Source organism: Rattus norvegicus, chromosome 4 (genome assembly GCF_036323735.1).
Source record: "Rattus norvegicus strain BN/NHsdMcwi chromosome 4, GRCr8, whole genome shotgun sequence".
NCBI classification, from domain to species: Eukaryota; Metazoa; Chordata; class Mammalia; order Rodentia; family Muridae; genus Rattus; species Rattus norvegicus.
Window position 1 is genome coordinate 120404183 of NC_086022.1, and position 23063 is coordinate 120427245.

The window sequence follows — 23063 nt, forward strand, 5'->3', positions numbered from 1 at the left end:
TCCAAAGCACATTATGCCACAGGAGTTCAGTGCATTAATGCAAATAAGCCTTTGGTAAATATTTGCTGTTTGATTAGAATCAGTCCTGTTACTGACCTTGAGCCTAGTGTCATATTTGGAAACTGATGTCCACTACCAAAGCCACGTGAAAGAATATAGAGGAAGTTCCGTGGGAGGCACTGAGGTTCTCAGCAAAGTGGGAGCCAAGGCATTTCCATGCTGCACCCTGGTCCTTTCAGAAGAACAATCCAGATGATAGACTGGAGAAACAAAACAAAACAAAACAAGACACAGAGGAAGGTTCAGAGGTCCTGAGTTCAAATCCCAGCAACCACATGGTAGCTCCCAACCATCTGTAATGGGATCTGATGCCCTTTTCTGGTGTGTCTGAAGACAGCTACAGTGTACTTACATTACAACACACACACACACACACACACACACAGAGACACAGAGAGAGACAGAGAGAGAGAGAGACAGAGAGAGACAAAGAGACAGAGAGAGAGACAGAGAGACAGAGAGACAGAGAGACAGAGAGAAAGGCAGGTGACCACCTCCATAATCATAGGACTTGGAAGGTCAAGAGTTCAATTGAGCCAGTTTTACACAAGAACCTGTTTTTAAAAATAACAACAGAACAAAACACAGTAATGATAAAGCAAAACTGACAGAGAAAATATTACCACATACATAAATTATCCTTTTTGTTTGTTCTGGGGATAGGGTCTCCCATTGCAACCCAGGCAGGCAGGCAGGCCTCAAACTTTGAATCCTCCTGAATGAACCCAGAAAGGGCTGGGGTTATTAGTATGTACCAGCATTCCCGGCCTATGAAGTGTAATTGAAAGGTAATATAGCACCCATCTCCTCAAAGGAATGTTGTCTGAAAACACAGTCTCTTTCAGAAAAATCAGGACAACCAAGGATTCCCTGGAGAGATGGCCCAGTGGTTAGGAGCACTGGTTGCTTTTTCAGAGGTCAGGGTTTGATTCCCAGCACCCACATTGCAATGATCTGTAACTCCAGTTCCGGGAGATCTGACATGCTTTTGGCCTCCTCAGGGACCAGGCACTTATAAAATAAAATAATAAAGATTTAAAAAAAAAAAAAAAAAAGAACCGGGGTTGGGGATTTAGCTCAGTGGTAGAGCGCTTACCTAGGAAGCGCAAGGCCCTGGGTTTGGTCCCCAGCTCCAAAAAAAAGAACCAAAAAAAAAAAAAAAAAAAAAAAAAAAAAAGAACCTATAGAGGCTGGGAAGGGTTACTTTAGGTCAGTTTACTCCACAGACAGGTTGCACATGGTCTGATTTCCTGCTTTCTGAATTTTGAATACCTTTGCCCTACTGAACCCCTGCTCAGTTCCTTCCCTGTTACTCATTCTTGCCCTAAAATAGTTCATCATCTCTATACAAATTACATTCAAGTTGCTGGAATTTTCCTACAGGGAAAATCTAATCAGTATCTTACTGATTAAAGTCTCTCTCTATTAGTTTGGGTACTGCCATGTTTGTCTTTGAAAACACAGAGAACAAAAATTCTGCCACCGATCACAGAGATCCTTCTGCCTCTGCCTCTGGAATGCTGGGATTTAGCACCATACACAGCCAAGAGTAGAATTTTAAAACCAAAGACATTAATAATTAGGCACAAATAAATATTTTTTTATACTACGACAATCATTAGGATTGTCGTTATTCTACCCAAAATGCAAAAGAGCCCCATCGATTGGCAGAAAGTGGTAAATCGCTTCATCTTTCAGCTTTTGCAAATTTTTGTCCAAGCATTTGTAGCTGCAATAGCAAGTCGGCTGCTGCAACGTGAGCAACACTGTGCAGGTGTTGCAAAGCCCAGCCTTGCAGACAATGTATTGTCTTAGTCAGGGTTTATTCCTGCACAAACATCATGACCATGAAGCAAGTCAGGGAGGAAAGGGTTTATTCAGCTCACACTTCCACATTGCTGTTTCTCACCAAAGGAAGTCAGGACTGGAACTCAAGCAGGTCAGGAAGCAGGAGCTGATGCAGAGGCCATGGAGGGACATTACTTACTGGCTTGCTTCCCTGGCTTGCTCAGCTTGCTCTCTTATAGAACCCAAGACCACCAGCCCTGGGGATGGCACCACTCACAATGGGCTGGGTCCTCCCCACTTGATCACTAATTTAGAAAATGTCTTACAGCTGGGCCTCATGGAGGCATTTCCTCAACTGAGGCTCCTTTCTCTGTAATAACTTCAGCTTGTGTCAAGTTGACACACCAAACCAGCCGGTACATGTATCCCTCTGAAAAAAAAGAAGCCCACCCTAAATTTTGGAAGTCAGAGTCCTCTGGAACTTGACATAGAAGCTTCTTCAGCATGTGATTGAACAGTTTCCTTTGTGCATTTTTTTCTTAAGATTTTTCTCACGGGGTTGGGGATTTGGCTCAGTGGTAGAGTGCTTGCCTAGCATGCGCAAGGCCCTGGGTTCGGTCCCCAGCTCCGAAAAAAAAAGAAAAAAAGAAAAAAAAAAGATTTTTCTCAGTAAGACATATGTTTTTGAGATGAGTGTTTGTGGGAGAAGGTCTGTGGCCTAGGGGCCAAACAGAAATGGCAAGACTGAGAAAGGCTGAGAAAACCTCCGAAGTTTAGAACTGTCAAAGCCTGGTGGCACTCTGTATCCTCAAACCTGGCTCTGAAGAACTAGGGCCTTGGTAGCACACTTCGCTAGAGTGTAGATTGGGCGCCATCTGGAGGCTGCTTTTTATTAGAGAGACACCACTTTCAAGGGCTTTTGGCAAAGAGCAGAAACCCTTCCAGAGCCTCATCCCCCAACACTGGGCATGTTTAAACATCAAAGGAGGTGGGCTAAATGACAGCAGCTATGGAATATTTGAAACTCATCTTTTTCATCAAAATTTTAATTTTGGGGGCTGGGGATTTAGCTCAGTGGTAGAGCGCTTACCTAGGAAGCGCAAGGCCCTGGGTTCGGTCCCCAGCTCCGAAAAAAAGAACCAAAAAAAAAAAAAAATTTAATTTTGTTGAAGTGAAATAGCTAAAGTTAAGACATTTAGGTTATCCTGGGGAAGAATACATAAGTAAATGCAGACAAGAATGAAGTATGTGCCTGCATTACAAATCCCAGCAACTTTGGTGGCAGGGACAGAGGCAGGTGGATCTCTGTGATTTCGAGGCTAGCCTGGTATACATAGGAAGCCCCATGCTAGCCAAGCTACGGGTGAGACACTGTTTCAAAATGGGGCCAAGGAGGGTGAGGAAGACAGAGAGTATATGGGGTGGGGGTGGGGTGGAAAGAGAGAGAGAGAGAGAGAGAGAGAGAGAGAGAGAGAGAGAGAGAGCATTTTTCATGTGTTATATAGCAAAAACAAATAAAATTAATAATATCTCAGTATGGGGCTGGAGAGATGGCTCAGAGGTTAAGAGCACTGACTGCTCTTTCCAAGGTCAGGACCTAAGTTCAATTCCCAGCAATCACATGGTGGCTCACAATCATCTGTAATGGGATCCGATGCCCTCTTCTGATGTGTCTGAAGACAGCTACAGTGTACTCATAGAAATAAAAATAAATAAATCTTTAAAACGAACACTGTCTCAGTATAAGGCAAAGTGGAGGGAGCAGAGGAGGGAAGCTTAGGACCTGACTTTGAACCTCTCTTAGAGGGATGTGAATAAGGACCACAACTTTTGCTTGTTTCGCTATGGATTGGTTGGTTTGTTTTGTGTTTTGTATTATTTATTTATGTGTTTGTTTATTTTTGAGGTAAGATCTTACGCTATAGCCCAGGCTGGCTATGAACTCAAAATAACCCTCCCGCCTCAGTCTTTGGAATGCTGGGATCACATGTGTAAGTCCCCACAAAGGACAAAGTTTTTGCCTACTATGATTTTTATACATATATGTGATTCAGTAATCCTATGTTTAGCCATCTATCCTACAGAACTAAGGTGAAATAAAAGGAAACAAGAAAGAAAAACTAACTTTGGTCTGGTGTGATGGTTGATACATGCAATCCCAAAATTTAGGAGGCTGAAGCAGGAAGATTAGACTTCAAGGAAAACCTAGTCTACGTGTTCAGGTGTCTCAAAAAATATATGCCAATGTATAAGAATATCTGTACTGAAAAGTTGACACTAGATGTAATTTTTAAAAAGTTGCCAGACAGTGATACATGCCTTTAATATCCGCACTCTGGAAGCAGCGGCAGGCACATTGCTGTTGGTTTGACGCCAGCCTGGTCTACAGAGCAAGCTCTAGGATAGCCAGGGCTACACAGTAAGGCCTTGTTTCCAAAAAGAGAAGACAAGTGTTTCAAGAAGACACATACCGTATGATTCTGTTTGTATGAAACACTCAGAAAGCAAAATCGTAGAGTCTGAAAGATCACTGGGCTGGTAATGGGTAAAGCGTGTTATAGTTGACCTTTGTTGATAAACTAAAAGCCATTTTAAATAGATTCCTGCCTCCCCAAAAGTGTTAAAAAAACTTTAAACATTTAAACTTTTGCCATACTATTTGTGTATTTGTTATTTGTAGGGAGGACATTGTCCCTAAACAGCACTGACTGACTTTGAATCCTTGAATTTCCTACCTACTTGTATTCTGAAATGTGGGTAATATTTGTTATCTGAGTATAATTACTCTATATAATCTGAAAATATCACATACTCTAGAGATAATTACAGAAATAAAAACCTCAAACGTGGCACTGTGGTGGCTCATGCTTTTAATCCCAGTATTAGGGAGGCAGAGGCAAGAGGATCTTCTGAGTTTGAAGCTAGCTTAGTCTACAAAGCTAATTCCAGGTCAGCCAGTTCTGCACAGAGAACTCCTGTTTTGAAAAACAGAAAAGAGGAAGGAAAAGAAGGAGAGAAAGGAGGAGGGGGAAAAGGAAGGAGGAAGAGGAAGAAAGAAAGGGAGGTAGGGAGAAAGGAAAAACGGGAGGGAGGGAATAACAAATGAGGCAGAGTAAATAAATTGTTCTCAACCTGTGGGTCGCGACCCCTTTGACACCCCCTTCTTTCGCCGAAAGTATTTGCATTACAATTCATAACAGTGACAAAATTACAGTTATGAAGTAGCAACAAAAATGTTATGGTTAGGATTACTACACTAAGAGGAGCGGTATTAAAAGGTCGCAACATTAGGAAGGTTGAAAACAACTGCTGTAAATGAACGACATTGGATACATAAACTCTCACGTCTTTAATAAATGCTTCAACACAATGTGTAAATTAAGAAAGGAGAAGGAGTACGGGAACCACATTTCAGAGCCATAATTCTGAACCCTAAACGAGGGCTAACTGTTGAGATTCTTCTCACCAATTTGCAACAGTAACTGTTTTCTTACAAGCTTTTCAATTTCATTGAGTATACAAAAGAAATCCAGACATAAATACGGTACCTGCTCGCAAAGTATTGTTTATTGTTAAGTAGACTTAATTTTCTTACCGCAACTCTTAACTTCTAAATAGTAAACAAGGATAAAAATCGAGATTTTTTCCAAACACCCACTCAACTGCACTGGGATGAGAAAGAATGAATTGCTTTATAAAGCAACGAATTCGGCAAAAGTATTAATTCGTTTTTATTTTCACTTACTTAAAACAAGAATCCAGTACTCAGAGATACCTACATATCTCCTATGGGTTTCTGGAAGCTCAGAATCCCAACAGCGCCGCTGGTGTAGTGGTATCATGCAAGATTCCCATTCTTGCGACCCGGGTTCGATTCCCGGGCGGCGCATGTCTTTTGTACTATCTTAAAATAGTTTGCAAAAAGAAGTTTCTCCTCCTGCTCAAAAGACTCATGTTATTTTATTTCTTTAACCTCCCCAAACATTTTTATTTCACTATATAATTCACAAACGAAACACTCCGCTCTGGAACCACAGAAATTCTTAACTATTGGTATTGCGCCTGCGCAGTCTGAGCCATCCTTTGCCTGGTGGAAGCGCGGCTGCGCAACAAGTGAACCCCGGGTTTACAGCCTAGCCCTCCTACTAGGAGGGTGACCATGCTAGCTGGCTGTGCGCATGCGCGGCGCGGGTCACTCGGCTGTCGGCTCCTAAGCGTCCGGCTCGCCGCCATCTTGGATCGGGGTTTCATTGTTCGCGGTGGGACGGGCATTTTTGTGTAATCGCTGCCAAAGAAGAAAGCGAAGTAGCCTCCAGTCAAGCGAGGAGGCCGGCTCTTCCGCAGCCATAGCCACCTCAACGATTTGGGAGGTAGCGAAGGGCAGGGAGCTGGACCCTGAGGTGCCGCCGCGACTGCAGCAGCCATGGAGGACGAGATGCCCAAGACTCTGTGAGTCTGGAGCAGCGTTGAGGGAGGCGGGATGGTGGTCGCCCCGTAGGGAGGCCGCGGCCCTGCGCCTCTCTGCAGCTTATTGTTCTCCGTGGACGCCGCGCTGTGGTGGTTCCTCCCTCCCGTGCGCACGCCAGGATGCTTAGAGCCGAGACGGGCCGAGAGGACGATAGCGGGAGAGGGGCTCGGCCCCTGTCACCCCTCGGCTGGCCGCACCCGCGGCCCCCAGACCTGGAGGAAGGACTTTTCATTCAAAGCTCTCCTCAGGACTCGGCACATCCTGCTGTAGTCCCATGCTTGTGTCCTTTTTTTTTTTTTCCCCGCCCCCTCTTTTCGATCGTTTCCAGATTTCCATCTGGAACTTCCTTTCTCTTTTCTTTGGTAGGATTTTTCATTTTTAATTCTTGAGACTGAGGTAAAAACTTTATTCTTGCAGTTAAGAACTGGAAAAAAAAAAAAGCCGGACATTTTTCTCGAAGGTCTTCGGCTTTCCCTCTGTAGCAACTCCCCAGACCCTCGACCAAAAACCTAACTGGACACCCAAGGATGTTGAAACCGTTCTTAAAAAATGGAAATCTCACTCGGAGGGATGCATCTACTGAGGGAAAGTGGGTCTAATTAAAACATTTACCACCATTTGCTACTAGTGGTTGGCATTTTTATTAATGGAACAACTGTATTCAGTCAAGTCTAAGCATCTTTAGTGAGTATTTAGTAACTCGAGTTTAGGATATTGTCTTTGTCATGTAACTTCCCCTTGCATTCTTTGTTTTCCAACGCACTGGAAGAGGTGGTCCTGCCTTTGTTGCATTTCTCAGAGCAAAAAGGAAAAGCTCAAGGAATTGTGGGTTGGTTCTGGGTTTTGTTTTTGTGTTTTCCCGGTATATTTGAAGATTGCAATTTGATGCATCGTGCACATGGGTCATATAAATGAAGTAGAATTAACATGTATCATGTCATAGAGCTTAACTTTCCACCTAGTTCCTGACATAGCTTTTTGTTATTAGAATCCTGCTATGTACATTTAGGGATCTTTTTGAAAATCTCTAGATATTAAAATTGTTCTGAAGTACAGATTATTATTTTTCCCCTCCCCTGTTTTCTTTTTTTTTCTTTTGTTTGTTTTGTTTTATTGAGACAGGGTGTCACTATGTCCCAGACTCACTATTACAGACCAGGTTGGCCTGCCTCTGCCTTCTTAACAGTGATTAAAGTCTGTACTATACACTTTGTCCCAATTTAAATTTCAAGTTGCTATTTTTTAATGTATATGTGATATATATATATGATATATATATATCATATATATATATATATATGAAACAGGATAGCCCTGTTATCCTTGAACTAAACCTATATTGGCTCAGAACTGTTAGTTCTTTCTGTCTCAGTCCCAAGTACTAGGATTCAAATCTTCCATACCCAATTTACATTTTTGTTTCTTCCTTCCTTCCTCCCTCCCTCCCTCCTATCCCAGCTGTCCTGGAACTTCCTTTGTGTACCAGGCTGGCTTCCAAACTTGAGAAGGTCCTCTTGTCTCTGCCTCCCAAGTGCTGAGATTACAGGCTTGCACCACCACACCACGTTTACACTTCTCCTGATCTACTAAATATCTTTCTTGTTTATGGGACCTTGAAGTAGCTTTTTAGTAAGGATGCAGTACTTAGGGCATGACCATTGGGTTTTGGAAAGATTGCAGCTATAAGTGAATGAATACTCCCTAAAATCTATTAAACACATATTTGTAGGAAGTTTCCCTTTTCCATCTTAGCATTTTGGAATTCGCCCTGCTATGCTTTTTGATGTCTTTATAAGATACTTGAAAACTTTTTAAAGCTTCATTTCCGTAGTAAGGGTATTTTGCCTGCATGTGTGTATGCACCTTCAGAAGTCAGAAGAAGGCATAGGATGTCCTGGAACTGGTGCTTGTGAGCCACCATGTGGGTGCTGGGAACCAAACCAAGGCCCTCTTCAAGAACAAGAGCATTAACTGCTGAGCCATCTCTCCAGCCATGCTTTATAAAAATCTTATATTTTTTTATTTTAAAAATTTGCAGAAATATATGGATGGCAACATAACCTTTTAAGTACAATATGTGGAAATATCCAATAAGGAGATGTTATCATTTCTAAAGCAGGCATTTAAATAGCACTATATTGAGACACAGGAAGTATTGATTGGAGTCAATTCATTCACAGAAAGTTGGATAAATCCTTAGTTTGTGTCAGATGCTTAACATGCTCATTTAGTCTTTATATCTAAGAAGGAAGACATTTTATAATCAAAAGAAATATAAGCTTAATGTTCCAACAGCTTACTCAAAATCATATACTTTAACAAAAGTCCTTGCCAGGCATAGTCTCGCTTGTCTTTAATTTCAGCAACTAGTGAGGCGGAGAGGCCAGTCTCTGGTACAGAGTGAGTTCCAGGACAGCCAGGGCTACATAAAGAGATCTGTCTTGAAGAGGAAAAACAAAAAACAAAAAACAAAAAAAACTAACCTTGCAATTTTGTTAACTGTTACAGCAGTGACTATGTTTTCTTTGTATCCTACAGTAAAGCATCCTATTCAAAAGAGTTTTCTTCTGAAAGTAGTCCATGGTTTAAAATTCCCTATTATTCCTTACCCTGCTGCCCCCACCCCCTTCAGTTAAAACTTCCATTCTTCCACGCAATCAGTATTGATTAAATATTGGTAGGTACTAACCCTAAAAATGTTCCCAATAGTGTTTTTAAGTTTTAAATGCTTACCTTAGTGACTCTGGAAGTCAGGGTTTTCTTTTTTTTTTTTTTTTCTTTTTTAGATTTATTTATTTATATGTACACCATAGCTGTCTTCAGACACACCAGAAGAGGGCATCAGATCCCATTACAGATGGTTGTGAGCCACCATGTGGTTGCTGGGAATTGAACTCAGGACCTCTGGAAGAGCAGTCAGTGCTCTTAACCACTGAGCCATCTCTCCAGCCCCAGGGTTTCCTATTTTGATGTATATTCTTAGCCTAGCCTGGTCCGTGGTAAGTACTCACACTTGTTTTAAAAATCTAGTACAGTTCTAGAAGTCAAGATTTTACTTTGAAAGTAGCCTGTTTTGCTCTCACCTGTGTTCCCAGTGACTCAGGAAGCTTCTTCATTTGCTTAGTTTTCAGCAACCACACCTTGTTAAGTTAGAGATTGTCAGCAATACTTTGAAAATACATTGTAAGAAAAATCATGTTTATTCAGCAAGGTAATTTTAATAATATAAGGTATAGTTTAGAGATTTGTAGTGAGTGGGTGGGTTATATACACACATTATTCTTCCCATGTGTAAGTTTGAATTTGTCCATAATAAAAAAAATAAAAAATATGTGTGGTAAGTCTGAATTGGCTTTGGTTAATTTAAAACTTTGAATTTGTAAACTAAAATCTATACACTAAGCTAGAAAACATAGTGTTAGTGTTAGCTGATGGATTTCCTCAGATCCACTATAGCATCTTTTGTGTGATTTACCGTCAAATGGAAATGGGTACTCTTTTGAGACAGCTGTGTGTGACCTTTACAGCTGTTAGGATTGTAGTCTATGAATTTTATAGCATCACTAACAGCCTGCAGCTTAATTGCTGAGTGCTGATCTGGACTTTCTCTTTCTACTACCCTGTGTATTTGTGATTTCTGGCCCCTCACTTCTCTCCAGACAGTTTGACCTCATAATTTCTATGAAATAGCATCTCTTTTTGTATTTGCTTGTCTTTTCCCATTTCTTTCTTTGTTCTTCCTCTTCCTCCTCTTTCTCCTCCTCCTCTTCCTCTTCCTCTTTTTTTTTTTTTTTTTTTTTTTTTTTTTGAGATTGTGGCTTACTATATAGCCTAGCTTGGCCTTGTGCTTGTTTATTCTTAATTAAAATTAGATTGACACCAGACAAAGTAGCTTATACCTTTTCCCAGCACTGGAGAGGCAAAGCCCACAGGATCATTGAGTTTGAGGACAGCCTAGCCTATAGAGTGAGTTCCGAGAGCCAGGCTACACAGAGAAATTCTGTCTTGGAAAAACCAAACCAATCCAAAACAACCTTACATTCAAGTCTATAGTATTTACAGTTTCTTTTCTTTTGAGACAAAATCTCACTTTTGTTTGAAAGGCTGCCTCAAAACTTGTGATGGTCTTGCCTGACCTCCCACATGTTGGGACTAGAGAGACATCTTATTTGGGGTGGGAGATGGAAGTCAGAGGACATCTTTGTGGAGCAAGTTCTCTCCTTTTTTACATGAGTTCCAGTGATTGAACTCAGATGCTGGGTTTGGCAGCAGCAAGTACCCTTATTTACTGAGCCATCTTGCCAGCCCTGGCCCCCAGGTTTTGTTTTGGGTTTTTGTTTTGTTTTTTTTTTTTTGGGGGGGGGTTGTTGTTGTCGTTTGTTTTTTAAGACAGTATCTTATTCTGTAGCCCTTGCTGTCCTAAAACTCCCTATGTAGACCAGTCCAGCCTCTCCTGTCTCTGCCTCCCAGATTAAAGGCATGTGCCACTCTGGTTTCTTTTTCTTTTCTTTTTTGGGTTTTCAAGACAGGGCTATCCCTGGACTCATTTTGTTTACCAAGTTGACCTCCAGCTGCCTCTGCCTCCAAATGCTGGGATTAAAGGCTTGTGCCACCATGCCTAGCTCTCTAGTTGTTTTTTTGTTTTGTTTTGTTTTGTTTTTAAGATTTTTTTCATATGTGAGTGTACTCAATATAATTTTAAATTTTTATTTATATTTGTACACTCTCATAGTATACTTCAAGACACAACAGAAGAGAGCATTGGATCCCATTACAATTGGTTGTAAGTCACCATGTGGTTTTGGGGGATTGAACAATTAGTGCTATTAGCCACTGAGCCATTTCTCCAGCCTAGTTCTTTAGTTTTTAAAGAAAAGAAAACTAAAAATTTTGTCTCAAAGTTTAGTAATTAGGCAAAATAAAAAATTCTCTAGCAAACTGCAAATGTTCAAGCCTCATTCTAAGGATTAAAAGTATCAGACCCTGTTTTTCTTCCTCAGTCCTGCATAAATAACCAAACATGGTAATATACTCAGACTTGGAAAGGTGGAGGGTTCAAGGCCTGCCTTGGCTACAAAAGACTTTGTCTTAAGACAAAAGCAGGCCTGGGGTCTGCAGAGTTCAAGAGGACATTGGATCCCCGAGATCTAGAGCTACAAAGAGTTATGAGCTACCATGTAGGTGCTGAGAATTGAACCTATGTCCTCTGTAAGAGCAACAAGTGCTTTTTAACTTCTGAGCCCTTCATTAAGGCTTGATATATTCCAGTCAGGGTTCTTCTAGACCACTGGTTCTCAACCTTCTGAAAGCTGCTACCCTTTAAATGAGATCCTCATGTTAAGGGGACCCCCAACCATAAAATTATTTTTATTGCTACTTCATAACTAATTTTGTTACTGTTATGAATTGTAATGTAAATATCTGATGTTCAGGATATTTGGTATTGGACCTCTGTGAAAGTATTGTTCAATCACCAAAGGGTCATGACCACAGGTTGAGAACCAGTTTTCTAGACAGTAGTTACCCAATCCATTTTTCAAAATCTCTGCTTATAAAGAATTTATCATTAAAGTTTACTTATGTTTTTCCCTCAGAATTTCAGTTTTTTCATTATTAAATAACACATTTTAATATAATGTAGCAAAAGACAAGTCCAGTTTAACTTTCTTCTTTGTGAATTCTTTTGTCAATTAACTATCTAGAGCTGTATAAATAAAAATGAATATTTCAAGAGTTTTGGATTCCATTTTTATAACTTCAATTTTAACTGTGGTGTAGCTGAACGTTGTCCTTGAACTCTGATCTTTCTGCCTCTGCCTCCCAAATGATGGGATTACAGAAGTATTCTACACCATACTGATTTTTACAACTATCTGAAAGCTTAGCTTTCCACTTCAAAACTCCATATTGCTCAGGATAAAGTTGCTTGCCTCACACATCCTAGCTTCAGTTGTGGCACATTGAGTTGAATGAGCTCTGTCCTGACAGAGCTGTCATGCTGTCACTAGTAGTATTGGTGCCCTTCAGTCACATCTAGCATGTTAAGTGATAGTCATTTAGAAAAGCTACAGAAAAATTACAAGAAAGGTGCACTGAAAACTAGCTGTCTTTCCTGTGAATTACCAGTCAATTCCCATTTAGCCAGCTGTGCACTATTTGTGTTTCCACATGGGTTTTTGTTAGGTTGGTTGGCTTTTACATTTTTAGATTGCATTCATTTATATATTTGTGTGCATCACTTGCTATGTGTTGGGGCAGGTTTGAAAGCACACTGAGTTGGGTCTGTTCATCCTGTGGGTCCCAGGAATCAAACTCGGGTGGTCAGACTTCATGTCAAGGGCCATAACTCACTGAGCTATCTTGCCGGCTCAGGTTTGTTTTTTGAGATAGTTCTTTGTATGGCTCAGGCTGGGTTTGAAGTTCTAGAATTATGGGCATTTGCTGCCATAGTCAGCCAACCATGTTCTTCTCTTCTCTTCTCTTCTCTTCTCTTCTCTTCTCTTCTCTTCTCTTCTCTTTTCTCCCCCTCTCTCCTTCTCTCTCTCTCTCCCTCTCTCCCTCTCTCCCTCCCTCTCTCCCTCCCTCTCTCTCCTTCCATCTTTCCTTCCTTTCCTTTTTAACAAAAGTCTTTGTGTTATGTTTGTGTTAGTTAAACTGGTGACACTTAAGTCTCAAATACTGTATAAGAACAAGAACATTCTCTTAGGTAACCATAATATGCTTTCACCTTGAGGTTACATTCATGCATAATGAATGTGTGTGCATATGCATGTAGTATATATTGGCGACACTCAAAAGCAGAGTTTCCACTAGTGCCTACTTTTCCAGCTTGGTTATATCTTCAGCTACAGATACAATGTTACCTAATATAGTGGGTTTTTGGTTTTTTTTTTGTTTTTTTTTTTTTTTTCTTTTCTTTTCTCTTTTTCAGAGCTGGGGACCGAACCCAGGGCCTTGCGCTGAGCTAAATCCCCAACCCCTTGTTTTTTTTTTTAAACCAAACTTCCAAAGAATACTCTGTGTGTGTGTGTGTGTGTGTGTGTGTGTGTGTGTGTGTGTGTGTGTGTGTGTGTGTAGGTGGGTGGGTGGTTGGTAGGTAGGTAGGTGGATGGTTGGTAGGGTTCCCCCACAAAAGTTCATGCCCCAGAAGCTTGGACCCTTGTATGATTGTGTTAGATTATTGACCTTTATGAAATGAGTCCTACATATGTGTGTGTAACTCCAGCATTTCAGAGGTGGAAGTAGGAAGATTAGGAATTCCAGACTAGTCTGAACTATAGCAAAACCTTTTCAAAACATCAAAAGAAGTAAGTCCTAGTTAAAGGCTCTTAAGTCATAGGAACACTATCTTGGGAAAAGATTAGTAGACTTAGTTGTTACCAGCAAAACCAACCCAGGTCCAACATGTGACGCAGCTAAGGAGTCTCAAAAATGCCAGTGTCATGTTTGAACTTTCCAGCCATCATAGGCCAAACCAACCTGTGAGTGTTACCCAATCTCACGTATTTTGTTACAACAGCAGAACAGACCAAAGATAACCATTTTCATCTCACTGACATGAGTATTTAACTTTTTCTACACCCGACTTGACTTTACAATTCCGTTCAAGATTGGTGTATGCTTCCAAAAGGGTTACAGTAAATGCCAATATGGTATTTGGAGGGTGTGGAGCCAGGCCTGGTGGTACAGTCTGTGCTCTTGGCTACTCTGGAAAGTGGGGTTTGCAAATTCAAGGCCTGCCTCTACAACTTAACAAGACCCCATCTCACATATTAGTGAAAATGGTTTTAAAAGGCTGGAGATGGAAGGCCCTAGGTTCAGTTCTCATAGATATATGACAAGGAATCTTGGCTTGTAACTGCTCCAGTACAAAGTTTTGTCAGGATACTAAGTACAAGTCACAAGGAAAACAAAACTTGAATAGTGTAATCATATGAGAAATTTATCTAAAGGTGTATTGAAATCAGGTGTAAGGCCACCCCCCTTTTAATCCCACCACTTGGAAGCAGAGACAAATGGATCTCATATGAGTTTGAGGCCAGCTCGAGTACCAGGACAGCTAGGGCTATGTAGAGAGACCCTGTCTAACACACACATAGTAAAAATAAATATACATATATACGCATATACAGCCTTCTGCAGGAAGAGTGTGGAACTTTGCTTAGGAAATATTTTGGAAAGAGACAACTTTTAGCCAACATTCAGAATCAAATGATAGTCTGCCTCATCCCATCTCTGGAAGGATACTGCCATCATATCTTCCGCTGGGGTCAGGTACCTCAGCCCTGCTCCTGTGGTTGCTATAGGCTTCCCATTGTTACTTGCCACCAGGTATGCTTTCTTCGGGCCTAGTTTCTTTCTCGGTTCAGGGTCTCACTAAGTAGCCCAGCCTGACCTTTTCTCACTGTTCTCCTGCCTCAGCCTCATTAGTGCTAGGATTGCAGATCTGTGCTGTTACACTGACTTAAGGAAACATTTGTTAAGTAAAAATAAGAAAAGATATAAGCTGTAAATTTTATTAAAGGCCAGGATGGTAGGGCATGCCTGTAAGTTAACACACAGAAGGCTGAAGCAGGAGAATTAATGGCAGCTTGAGAACACTGTGGTCCACATTACCATAACCCTATCTTTAAAAAAAAAAAAACAAACATTTTAAAGTACAAAGAGCTTCTTACTGCTTCACTCCAGCACTGGAAGAATCTGCAGATTTTACATTTGTTCGTACTTTCTGTTGAGAGCTAGTATGTATTCAGCTAATAGACTTGAAACAGCAAACAGCATTGTTTATAAAAATTTGAGGGCAACTTTAGCAACTAACTTATGGAGATAATTGGTTCAGTCCTCAAGCCGTTTGCATGAGGAAGATTTGCTGTTTGATTTCATTGCTCTCCTTGTCCCCATATTTGAGACAGTGTTTCTTTATGTGTTCCAGACTGGCTTTGAACACCCCAGCCTCACAGGGGCTGAGAGTACAGGCATGTGCCAATGCATCTGGCTGCCTGCCTCCTCCCTCTCCCTTTCTCTCTCTTCCTCTCGTCCTCCTCTCTGAAGCAAGATCTTGTGTATCGCAGACTGACCTCAGATTGTATAGACAAGGAATTGCAGATCTTTTGGCAAAGAGTGGCCCCTCAGTCCCTGAGGCTTGTTACCTCAACTGTTCTGAACTCCTGCTCAATAGTGAAGCGCTTTCCCCTTGTAGGTCTCACTTTGGGGTAGTTGGCCCCAGGATGACAAAATTGCCGTTAGCTATGTCTCCTTCCAAGTCCACCTTTTCTACACACTCCTTAGTGTTGCTTCTCAGTGCTTCTCCCTTGCTCTCTTCCTCCAGCATCCTCATGGTCTCAGTGGCTCTGTCCTGAACACTAGAACGAAAAGAAACCATGTTTACGTTTTGTAAGCATGTAGAGGTACTTGTTTTATTTTGAGTCAAAGATATATCTATAGCTGCTCCCAAAATTTTTCTTTCAATAAGCAGAATTCAACAAAAGAATTTTCACCCTTGAGACAGGAGCTCCCTCTATAACCCTAACTGGCCTAGAGCTCAGCATGTGGACTAGACTGGCCTTGAACCTGTGCAGTTGGGATTACAGGTGTGATGCACCATGCTTAGCAAAAAATAAATCTAAAATGGTAAATGTTTCCCTCTGTTCCAGATACGTCGGTAACCTTTCTCGAGATGTGACAGAAGCTCTCATCCTCCAGCTCTTTAGCCAGATCGGACCTTGTAAAAACTGCAAAATGATTATGGATGTAAGGGTATTTCACTCAGTCACTGTTCTTCCTTCCTTAACATACTAATAAAGGTGTTGTAACTGCAGAACTTCTTCATTAATGTCTATTCATAGGGGTCGGAGTGAATTTGTAATTAACCTGTTTAGTAGACAACCAAGTTTCTTTTGCTAAGTGAATGGCGTGTGTGTGTGTGTGTGTGTGTGTGTGTGTGTGTGTGTGTGTGTGTGTGTGTGTAAGTTCTATTGAGGTATCAGAATTGTTTTACATGTAGTGTTAATCAGCTGAATGACCTATAAGTTCAGTTATTAGATTGGGAATTGTGGTAGACTTACAATGAAAAAATATATAACAAACAATATTTTTAGCTTCATTTTTAAAGGTTTTCTTGGATGTCTGTCAGACCTTAACGTTTAGAAAACTTAATCATATGGCTGATGTTAACTGCGAATAATATCTAGTTTTTAGAACAAAGTTGATTGTATGTTAGCAGGTATGTGGAGGCCAGACGTCAACATTGGTGGTTCCTTATGTATACGTAGTAGACAGGGTTTTATACTGTAATCCAGGATGACTAGGAATGCTGTATAAGCTGTGGTCTTCCTGACTTAGCTTCTCAGTGCTAATATTGCAATAGGCCACCACAGCCTGGCAATTTATTTATTTTTGAGATGTGGTCTATGAATTTAATTCAGACTGTCCTGAAACTTGAAATGTTCTTCCGCTTGAGTGATAGAATGATAGATGTGCTATCGCCCCACAGAATCTCAGTTATTCTAGAATAAGAGAGTGTTGACTGAATGTCATGCTTATCTCTACGCTCTGAAATTGTGAATTAGTTTCCTTTAATAATTCTTAAAAAGCCTTAGAATGAATTACAAGAATTATAAAGTCATTTTTGTTCTGTACTAGTAAGTCCAGATTATTAGATTGTTTTCTGCTTTAATTTTTCATAAAATATCTTGAAGCCAGGTGTCATAGTATATGCCTGTCATCTCAGAACTCAGTAGCAGGGAACGGGATCACTGTTGGAGGCCGCTCTAATCTACATAGTAAGTTCTAGATCAGCTAAGGCCCCATAGAAAACTGTCAATGAATACATAAACAAACATCTTGCTTTAAGCTAAAGGTTTCCTCAGTGATTGGGCGCTTCCTTAGCATACACAGGGCCTGCATTGTGGGCTCCAATACTAGGGGAGAAAAATCCACTTTTTGTTTATTGTATCTCAATCACCAGCAGAAAAGAAGGGTGTTTTTTGTCTTTTGAGAAGAGTCTTACTCCAGGCTTTAGACTTAACCAAGATGTCAGCATTTCTGGTACTGGGATTACAGATAGAGGTTTTTTTGTTGTTTTTTCTTACATTTAAATTTTTTTTTTTTTCCAGAGCTGGGGACCAAACCCAGGGCCTTGCGCTTGCTAGGCAAACGCTCTACCAATGAGCTAAATCCCCAACCCCACATTTAAATTTTTTTATTTCATGAGTATTTTGCATGCCTTTGTGGTGTCAGATCCCCTTAAATTAGAATTTATGGATGCTTCTGAGCCACTGTGTAAGTGCTGGGGAGCAAACATTGGTCCTCTACAAGAGCAACAAGTAGACTTCACCTCTGAGCCAACTCTCTAGCTCCCAAGGAAGACATTTTAAAATGTTTCTCAATAGGCAAAGAATTGTACCATAAGTTCACATTCCAAAACCTATTGTAAATATTATCAGAATCTGTTAGTGTCCAGAGCCTAGTTTAAGAACTGTCTGGGGCCGGAAAGATGGCTCAGTGGTTAAGAGCACTGACTGCTATTCCTGAGGTCCTGAGTTCAAATCCCAGCAACCACATGGTGGCTCACAACCATCTGTAGTGAGATCTGATGCCCTCTTCTGGTGTGTCTGAGGACAGCTACATTGTACTCACATAAATAGAATAATAAATCTTTAAAAAGCTTTATGCTGTTTGGAAAAGATTAGTTAAGATTTTCTATTGTTCCCCAAATTTTTTTTTAATTTATTTTATGTATGTGAGTACACTGTCAGACACACCAGAAGAGGGCATTGAATCCCATCACGGATGGTTGTGAGCCACCATGTGGTTGCTGGGAATTGAACTCAGGACCTCTGGAAGAGCAATCAGTGCTCTTAACCACTGAGCCATCTCTCCAGCCCTCTGTTCCTCAAATTAGAAGCAGTAAGATGTCAAAGTTTGTAGCAATAAAAAGTAATATACGGGGTGGGTGAGCGCCTTATGGTACAGCATTATGTAGTGGCTCTGAGCCTCGGGGTCTGATCCAGAGCACTGCAAGAGGAAACAAAAAGGAAGCTATGGATTAATCATACTTGGTATATCCTGTTTTTAGTTTTTGGCTTTTTGTTTGTTTTTCAAGACAGGTTTTTTCTTTGTAGCCTTGGCTATCATGAAACTCACTCTGTAGACCAGGCTGACCTCAAACTTGGAGATCTGTCTGCCTCTGCCTCCTGAGTGCTGGGATCAAAGGCCTGTGCTACCATCACCTGACTCTGGCATTTACTTTTTTTTTAAAGATTTATTTATTTTATGTGAATACACTGTCCCTGTCTTCAGGCATACCAGAAGAGGGCATCGGATCCTTTTACAGATGGTTGGGAGCCACCATGTGGTTGCTGGGAATTGAACTCAGGACCTTGGGAAGAGAAGTCAGTGCTCTTAACCACTGAGCCATCTCTCCAGCCCAGGCATTTACTTTTTTAATCTGAAAATGTACTTATGGAATGAGCAAGCCCTTCTCTATGCTTTGCTAACTATAGAAATTTATATGGTTCAGGGAAAAACTAATTTTTTTTCTTTTCTTTTTCTCGGAGCTGGGGACCGAACCCAGGGCCTTGCGCTTGCTAGGCAAGCGCTCTACCACTGAGCTAAATCCCCAACCCTGAAAAACTATTTTAAATGGAAGAATAAAGGTCAAAATTGACTTTGGAATTTCTTCTCCAGCAGACGGCAGGAAATGACCCGTACTGTTTCGTGGAGTTCCATGAGCATCGCCACGCAGCTGCAGCCCTGGCTGCTATGAATGGGCGGAAGATAATGGGTAAGGTAAGCTGTCAGAATTCTAGAAGGTGACTCACACTGGAAAAACATTTTCCCTCTCATCTTCCCGCTTCTGCCTCCCTGGTTGGACTACAAGTGTATGCTACCACACCCAATTTTATGCAGTGTGTGGGGTGAAACAGCACTCTACAACAGAGCTACATACCCAGGTCTTGGAATAGAAAGTTTTAAATTGGATTTTACCTTGTTTCTGTTTTAGAATCATTATATGCTCTTTGTGGCAAAGGGTCAGCTGTTTGTCTTTGTATTAAAAAGGTAAAATGGGGCTGGAGAAATGGTTTGGCATTAAGAACATTGGCTATTCCAGAGGACCTGGGTTTGAACCTTGCACCTGCATGGTAGCTCACAATTACCTGTAACATCAGTCATATGGGATCTAATGTTTTCTTCTTGCCTTTGAGGATACTGCACACATGATGTACAAATGTACATGTAGGCAAAACACCCATACATAAATAAATAAAAATTTAAATTAAAAAAATGGATCTCAGAGTTGGGGATTTAGCTCAGTGGTAGAGCGCTTGCCTAGCAAGCACAAGCACAAGCAAGCCCTGGGTTCGGTCCCCAGCTCCGGAAAAAGAAGAAAAAAAAAATGGATCTCAGCATAGTGGCACATTCGTTGGTTTTGATTCTTTGTGAATTTCATATCATGCACCCCAATCCACTTACCACCTCATCCCTTCATACAACCTTCCTCCCAAAGAAAACAAAACCTCAAAACAAAACAAAAAGAAGAAACTTGCTATGAAAGCTATAGTGTGCCACACAGTATACTCTTCTACCCAAACAGCTTTACTTGCAAACATTCATCACAATGAGTCATTGGTGTGGTTCCAGGACTCTGGCTTCTGCTACACCATCAACACTGGAGCCTCACTGGGACTCCTCTTGGATATCCTGTGGTTGAAGATCCTGCAGCTTTGGTTTTACAGAACCAGCCCCTTCATGTCCTCCAGTAGTTCATAGATGGCATAGATGTTGGGAGTGGCGCTTATCTGAGCCTGGTAGTAGCTTTGTTGTTCAGCCTGCTGGCTCTCCTTCACCAGGGCCACCAGGGCCACCAGGGCCAGCTCTTCAGCTTGGCGTAAATGAGGGGCAGGGACAGCTCTCTCGCTTGTGGCTAAGAGTCAGGACTGGCTCCCTGCTCTTACGTGCTCAGGGCTGGCTCTCAGGGCCAGCTTGCCTTCCATGACTAGGTGAGGTATGGGGCCCAGCCTTTTTTTTTTTTTTTTGGTTCTTTTTTTTCGGAGCTGGGGACTGAACCCAGGGCTTTGCGCTTCCTAGGTAAGCACTCTACCACTGAGCTAAATCCCCAGCCCCAGGGGCCCAGCCTTTTAATCACATCTGTGAGGAAGCAGAAGAAGGCAGATTTCCATGAGTTCAAGGCCATCCAATACTATGTAGTTTAGCATCAAACAAACAAACAAACTAGGTTAAAGCCTCTAGAAACCAGAAACCTATGTTAACTCCTTTTCTCCACAGTGCTATCTATCTATGCACATGCTAAATACTAGATAGTTATGGAACTACCCAAATTTGGAAGAAACATAATAGTAATATGGAATACTAATAGAGAGGCAACCAGGGGAAATGAATGGATAATGTTAAATTGGGGCTTTAATTCAGCACTAGGGAAGCAGAGGCAGGTGGATCTCTGAGTTCCAGGCCAGCCAGGTCTACAGAGCAAGTTCTAGGATAGCTAGGGCTACATAGGAAAACTCTGTCTCAAAACAACAAAAATTGAAACCAAACAGAAAAAGTGAAAGATGAGCACAGTGGTGCACACCTTTTTTAAGATTTTATTTTATTATATATGAGTACACTGTAGCTGTCTTCAGACACATCAGAAGAGGGTATCAGATCTCATTACAGATGGTTGTAAGCCACCATGTGGTTGCTGGGAATTGAACTCAGGACCTCAGGAATAGCAGTCGGTGCTCTTAACCACTGAGCCATCTCTCCAGCCCTGTGGCACACACCTTTAATGGAAGATTCGGGAGGCAGAGGCAGGTGGATCTCAGTGAGTTAGAAGCCAGTATGGTCTACAAAGTGAGTTTCACAACAGTAAGAACTGCATAATGAGGCCAGGTCTCAAAAAAATGAAAGACCAATCAGAACCAAAAAGGTGAGAAAAACTTATTTGTATATTAGCAGAAATGTGCAAAGGTTAGGATTTGTCAAATACACCTAAATTAGCTGCCCTACATACTTAGGCAAGAGAATTGCTAGCTCAGGGCTTGCCTAGGCTATAGAGCTTAGCCTGCTGACATGGCTACTCATCTTAGAATAATGTGCAGAGAGGAACAGAGCTGAGTGCTGCTCAGTGGTACATTGATTACTTGTTACCATTTGTGAGACTTTAGGGTTCATCCCCAGACTAGCCCGCTCCCCCCCAAAAAAGAAAAAGTGAAAAACATGGTGGTTATATCGAAAGCTCAGTGATTAAGAACATACACACTTGGTGCTTTCCCAGAGAATCTAGATTCCATTCCCAGTACCACATGGTAGCTCACAATCATCTAAAACGCCAGTTCCTGCTGACCCACTGCCCTTGTGGCTTCTCTACAGTGTGTATACATCTGGTAGTCAGTACAAATGTGCATAGACATAGAATAAGGTAAAACACCTGAACATAAATAAAATTTAAAAAGGAGCCGAAAGACCTGTATTTACCAGTTAGAATTTGTCAAACTAAGCCAGAAGAAGAGTGCTGAGACCGCAATGTGCACAGGTGTCCGCCCCTGCACTGGCTCTCTTTGCTGTATCACAGGGTTGATTTTGAACTTTATCTTTATGGAATTATTTTTTTTTAGGAAGTGAAAGTGAATTGGGCAACAACCCCTAGCAGTCAAAAGAAAGATACAAGCAGTAAGTACATGTGATGCCTGTGGGCGTTTGTTGTCTCATACCCCATAGTTCTATTGTAAAGCATATAACACATACATGTTTGCAGTAATATTTTGATCGTTATCCTGATATGATTTAATGTGTTTGTGTTAATAAACTTAAGAACAAATCTAATCTTTGTCATCAGGTAGTACCGTTGTCAGCACACAGCGTTCACAAGGTAATTGTATCTTCTTAAACATAAAATGAACTCTCTTGAAAGGGTATTCACTAACCACCTCAAGTTTTTTAATTTGATATTGGTTGGGGGGAGTGGGGCGGAAATATATAGTATTTTTATTTGTTTCTGGCAATATTTTTTCCTTCTTCCCAATGTTGACCAAGTGTGGCTTGTCCACGACTTTGTTGCTAGTTCAAGCTCTCTGTCCCCCTTGGTAGCAGCTGATGCCTTAGAAATACTTTCACCACCTAAAGGGCAAGATACCCTACTTCCCTGAGGTCACCTGGGCTTCATACCCAGATCTTCCAGTGCTCAAGTTGCTCCTGAAACAGTGTTTCCGGAAGAGCAACCCAGTGTGTTGCTTAAGGCCTGCAAATAGGGGTAACTTCTCTTTCCAACTCTACTTTGTCAAAGTTGATGTATGTGTCCATTGTAAAGTGTTCCTCAGCAAGTTTGGTTTTGCAAAGCTTCACGTATGGGATGGTGCTTTTTAATGGTGCTGATATAAAGTGAAGGGATTACTGTTTTCCTTCTGTTGCCTTCAGTCTTAGTTCACTTGCACATGGATTCTCATAAACTGAATGGTGTAATGTCTGGGCAACCAAAACTGTTGGCTTTTGAGAAAACTGTCAAATACTTTAACATCAAACTGTTGCAATGCAAGGTATTTCTTTGATTGTTCTTCACAAATAATGGCTAAACCAAGTATTCATGTAGCTAGTTCAGTAAGTTGCCTTACGTAAGGCAAATCTAGTTTTCATAACTGTCAGTACCACTAGTTAATTATAATTTATTAACTAGTAATAAATTACTAGTTAGAGGTAGTAATAAAATGAGTAACATTAAATAATTACTATTAGAATGATAACTAAGTCT

The 23063-nt window shown here is 41.1% G+C and overlaps 1 protein-coding gene and 1 non-coding gene across 20 annotated transcripts in view; both read left to right on the plus strand.

The window, feature by feature from the left end:
- Nucleotides 1–5666: 5666 nt before the first annotated feature.
- On the plus strand, nucleotides 5667–5737 carry Trnag-ccc4 (transfer RNA glycine (anticodon CCC) 4). Its single transcript has one exon. It is a non-coding gene; the product is annotated as a tRNA-Gly (tRNA).
- Nucleotides 5738–5997: 260 nt separating this feature from the next.
- Tia1 (TIA1 cytotoxic granule-associated RNA binding protein) overlaps nucleotides 5998–23063 on the plus strand; it is a 30497-nt gene continuing 13431 nt past the window's right edge. For 4 of the 19 annotated variants that reach the window (XR_005503216.2, XR_005503217.2, XM_006236828.4 and 1 more), the window contains exons 1-5: nucleotides 5998–6297; nucleotides 15970–16066; nucleotides 19004–19105; nucleotides 21934–21988; nucleotides 22155–22187. Coding sequence is in view for 10 of the 19 variants with exons in the window: in XM_006236828.4 (XP_006236890.1) it covers nucleotides 6272–6297; nucleotides 15970–16066; nucleotides 19004–19105; nucleotides 21934–21988; nucleotides 22155–22187 (313 nt within the window). In the remaining 9 variants the exon portion in view is untranslated. Of the gene's footprint in view, nucleotides 6298–15969; nucleotides 16067–19003; nucleotides 19106–21933; nucleotides 21989–22154; nucleotides 22852–23063 lie in introns of those variants that run through there. The other 15 variants (XR_005503219.2, XR_005503220.2, XM_039107613.2 and 12 more) reach the window with 10 other exon arrangements.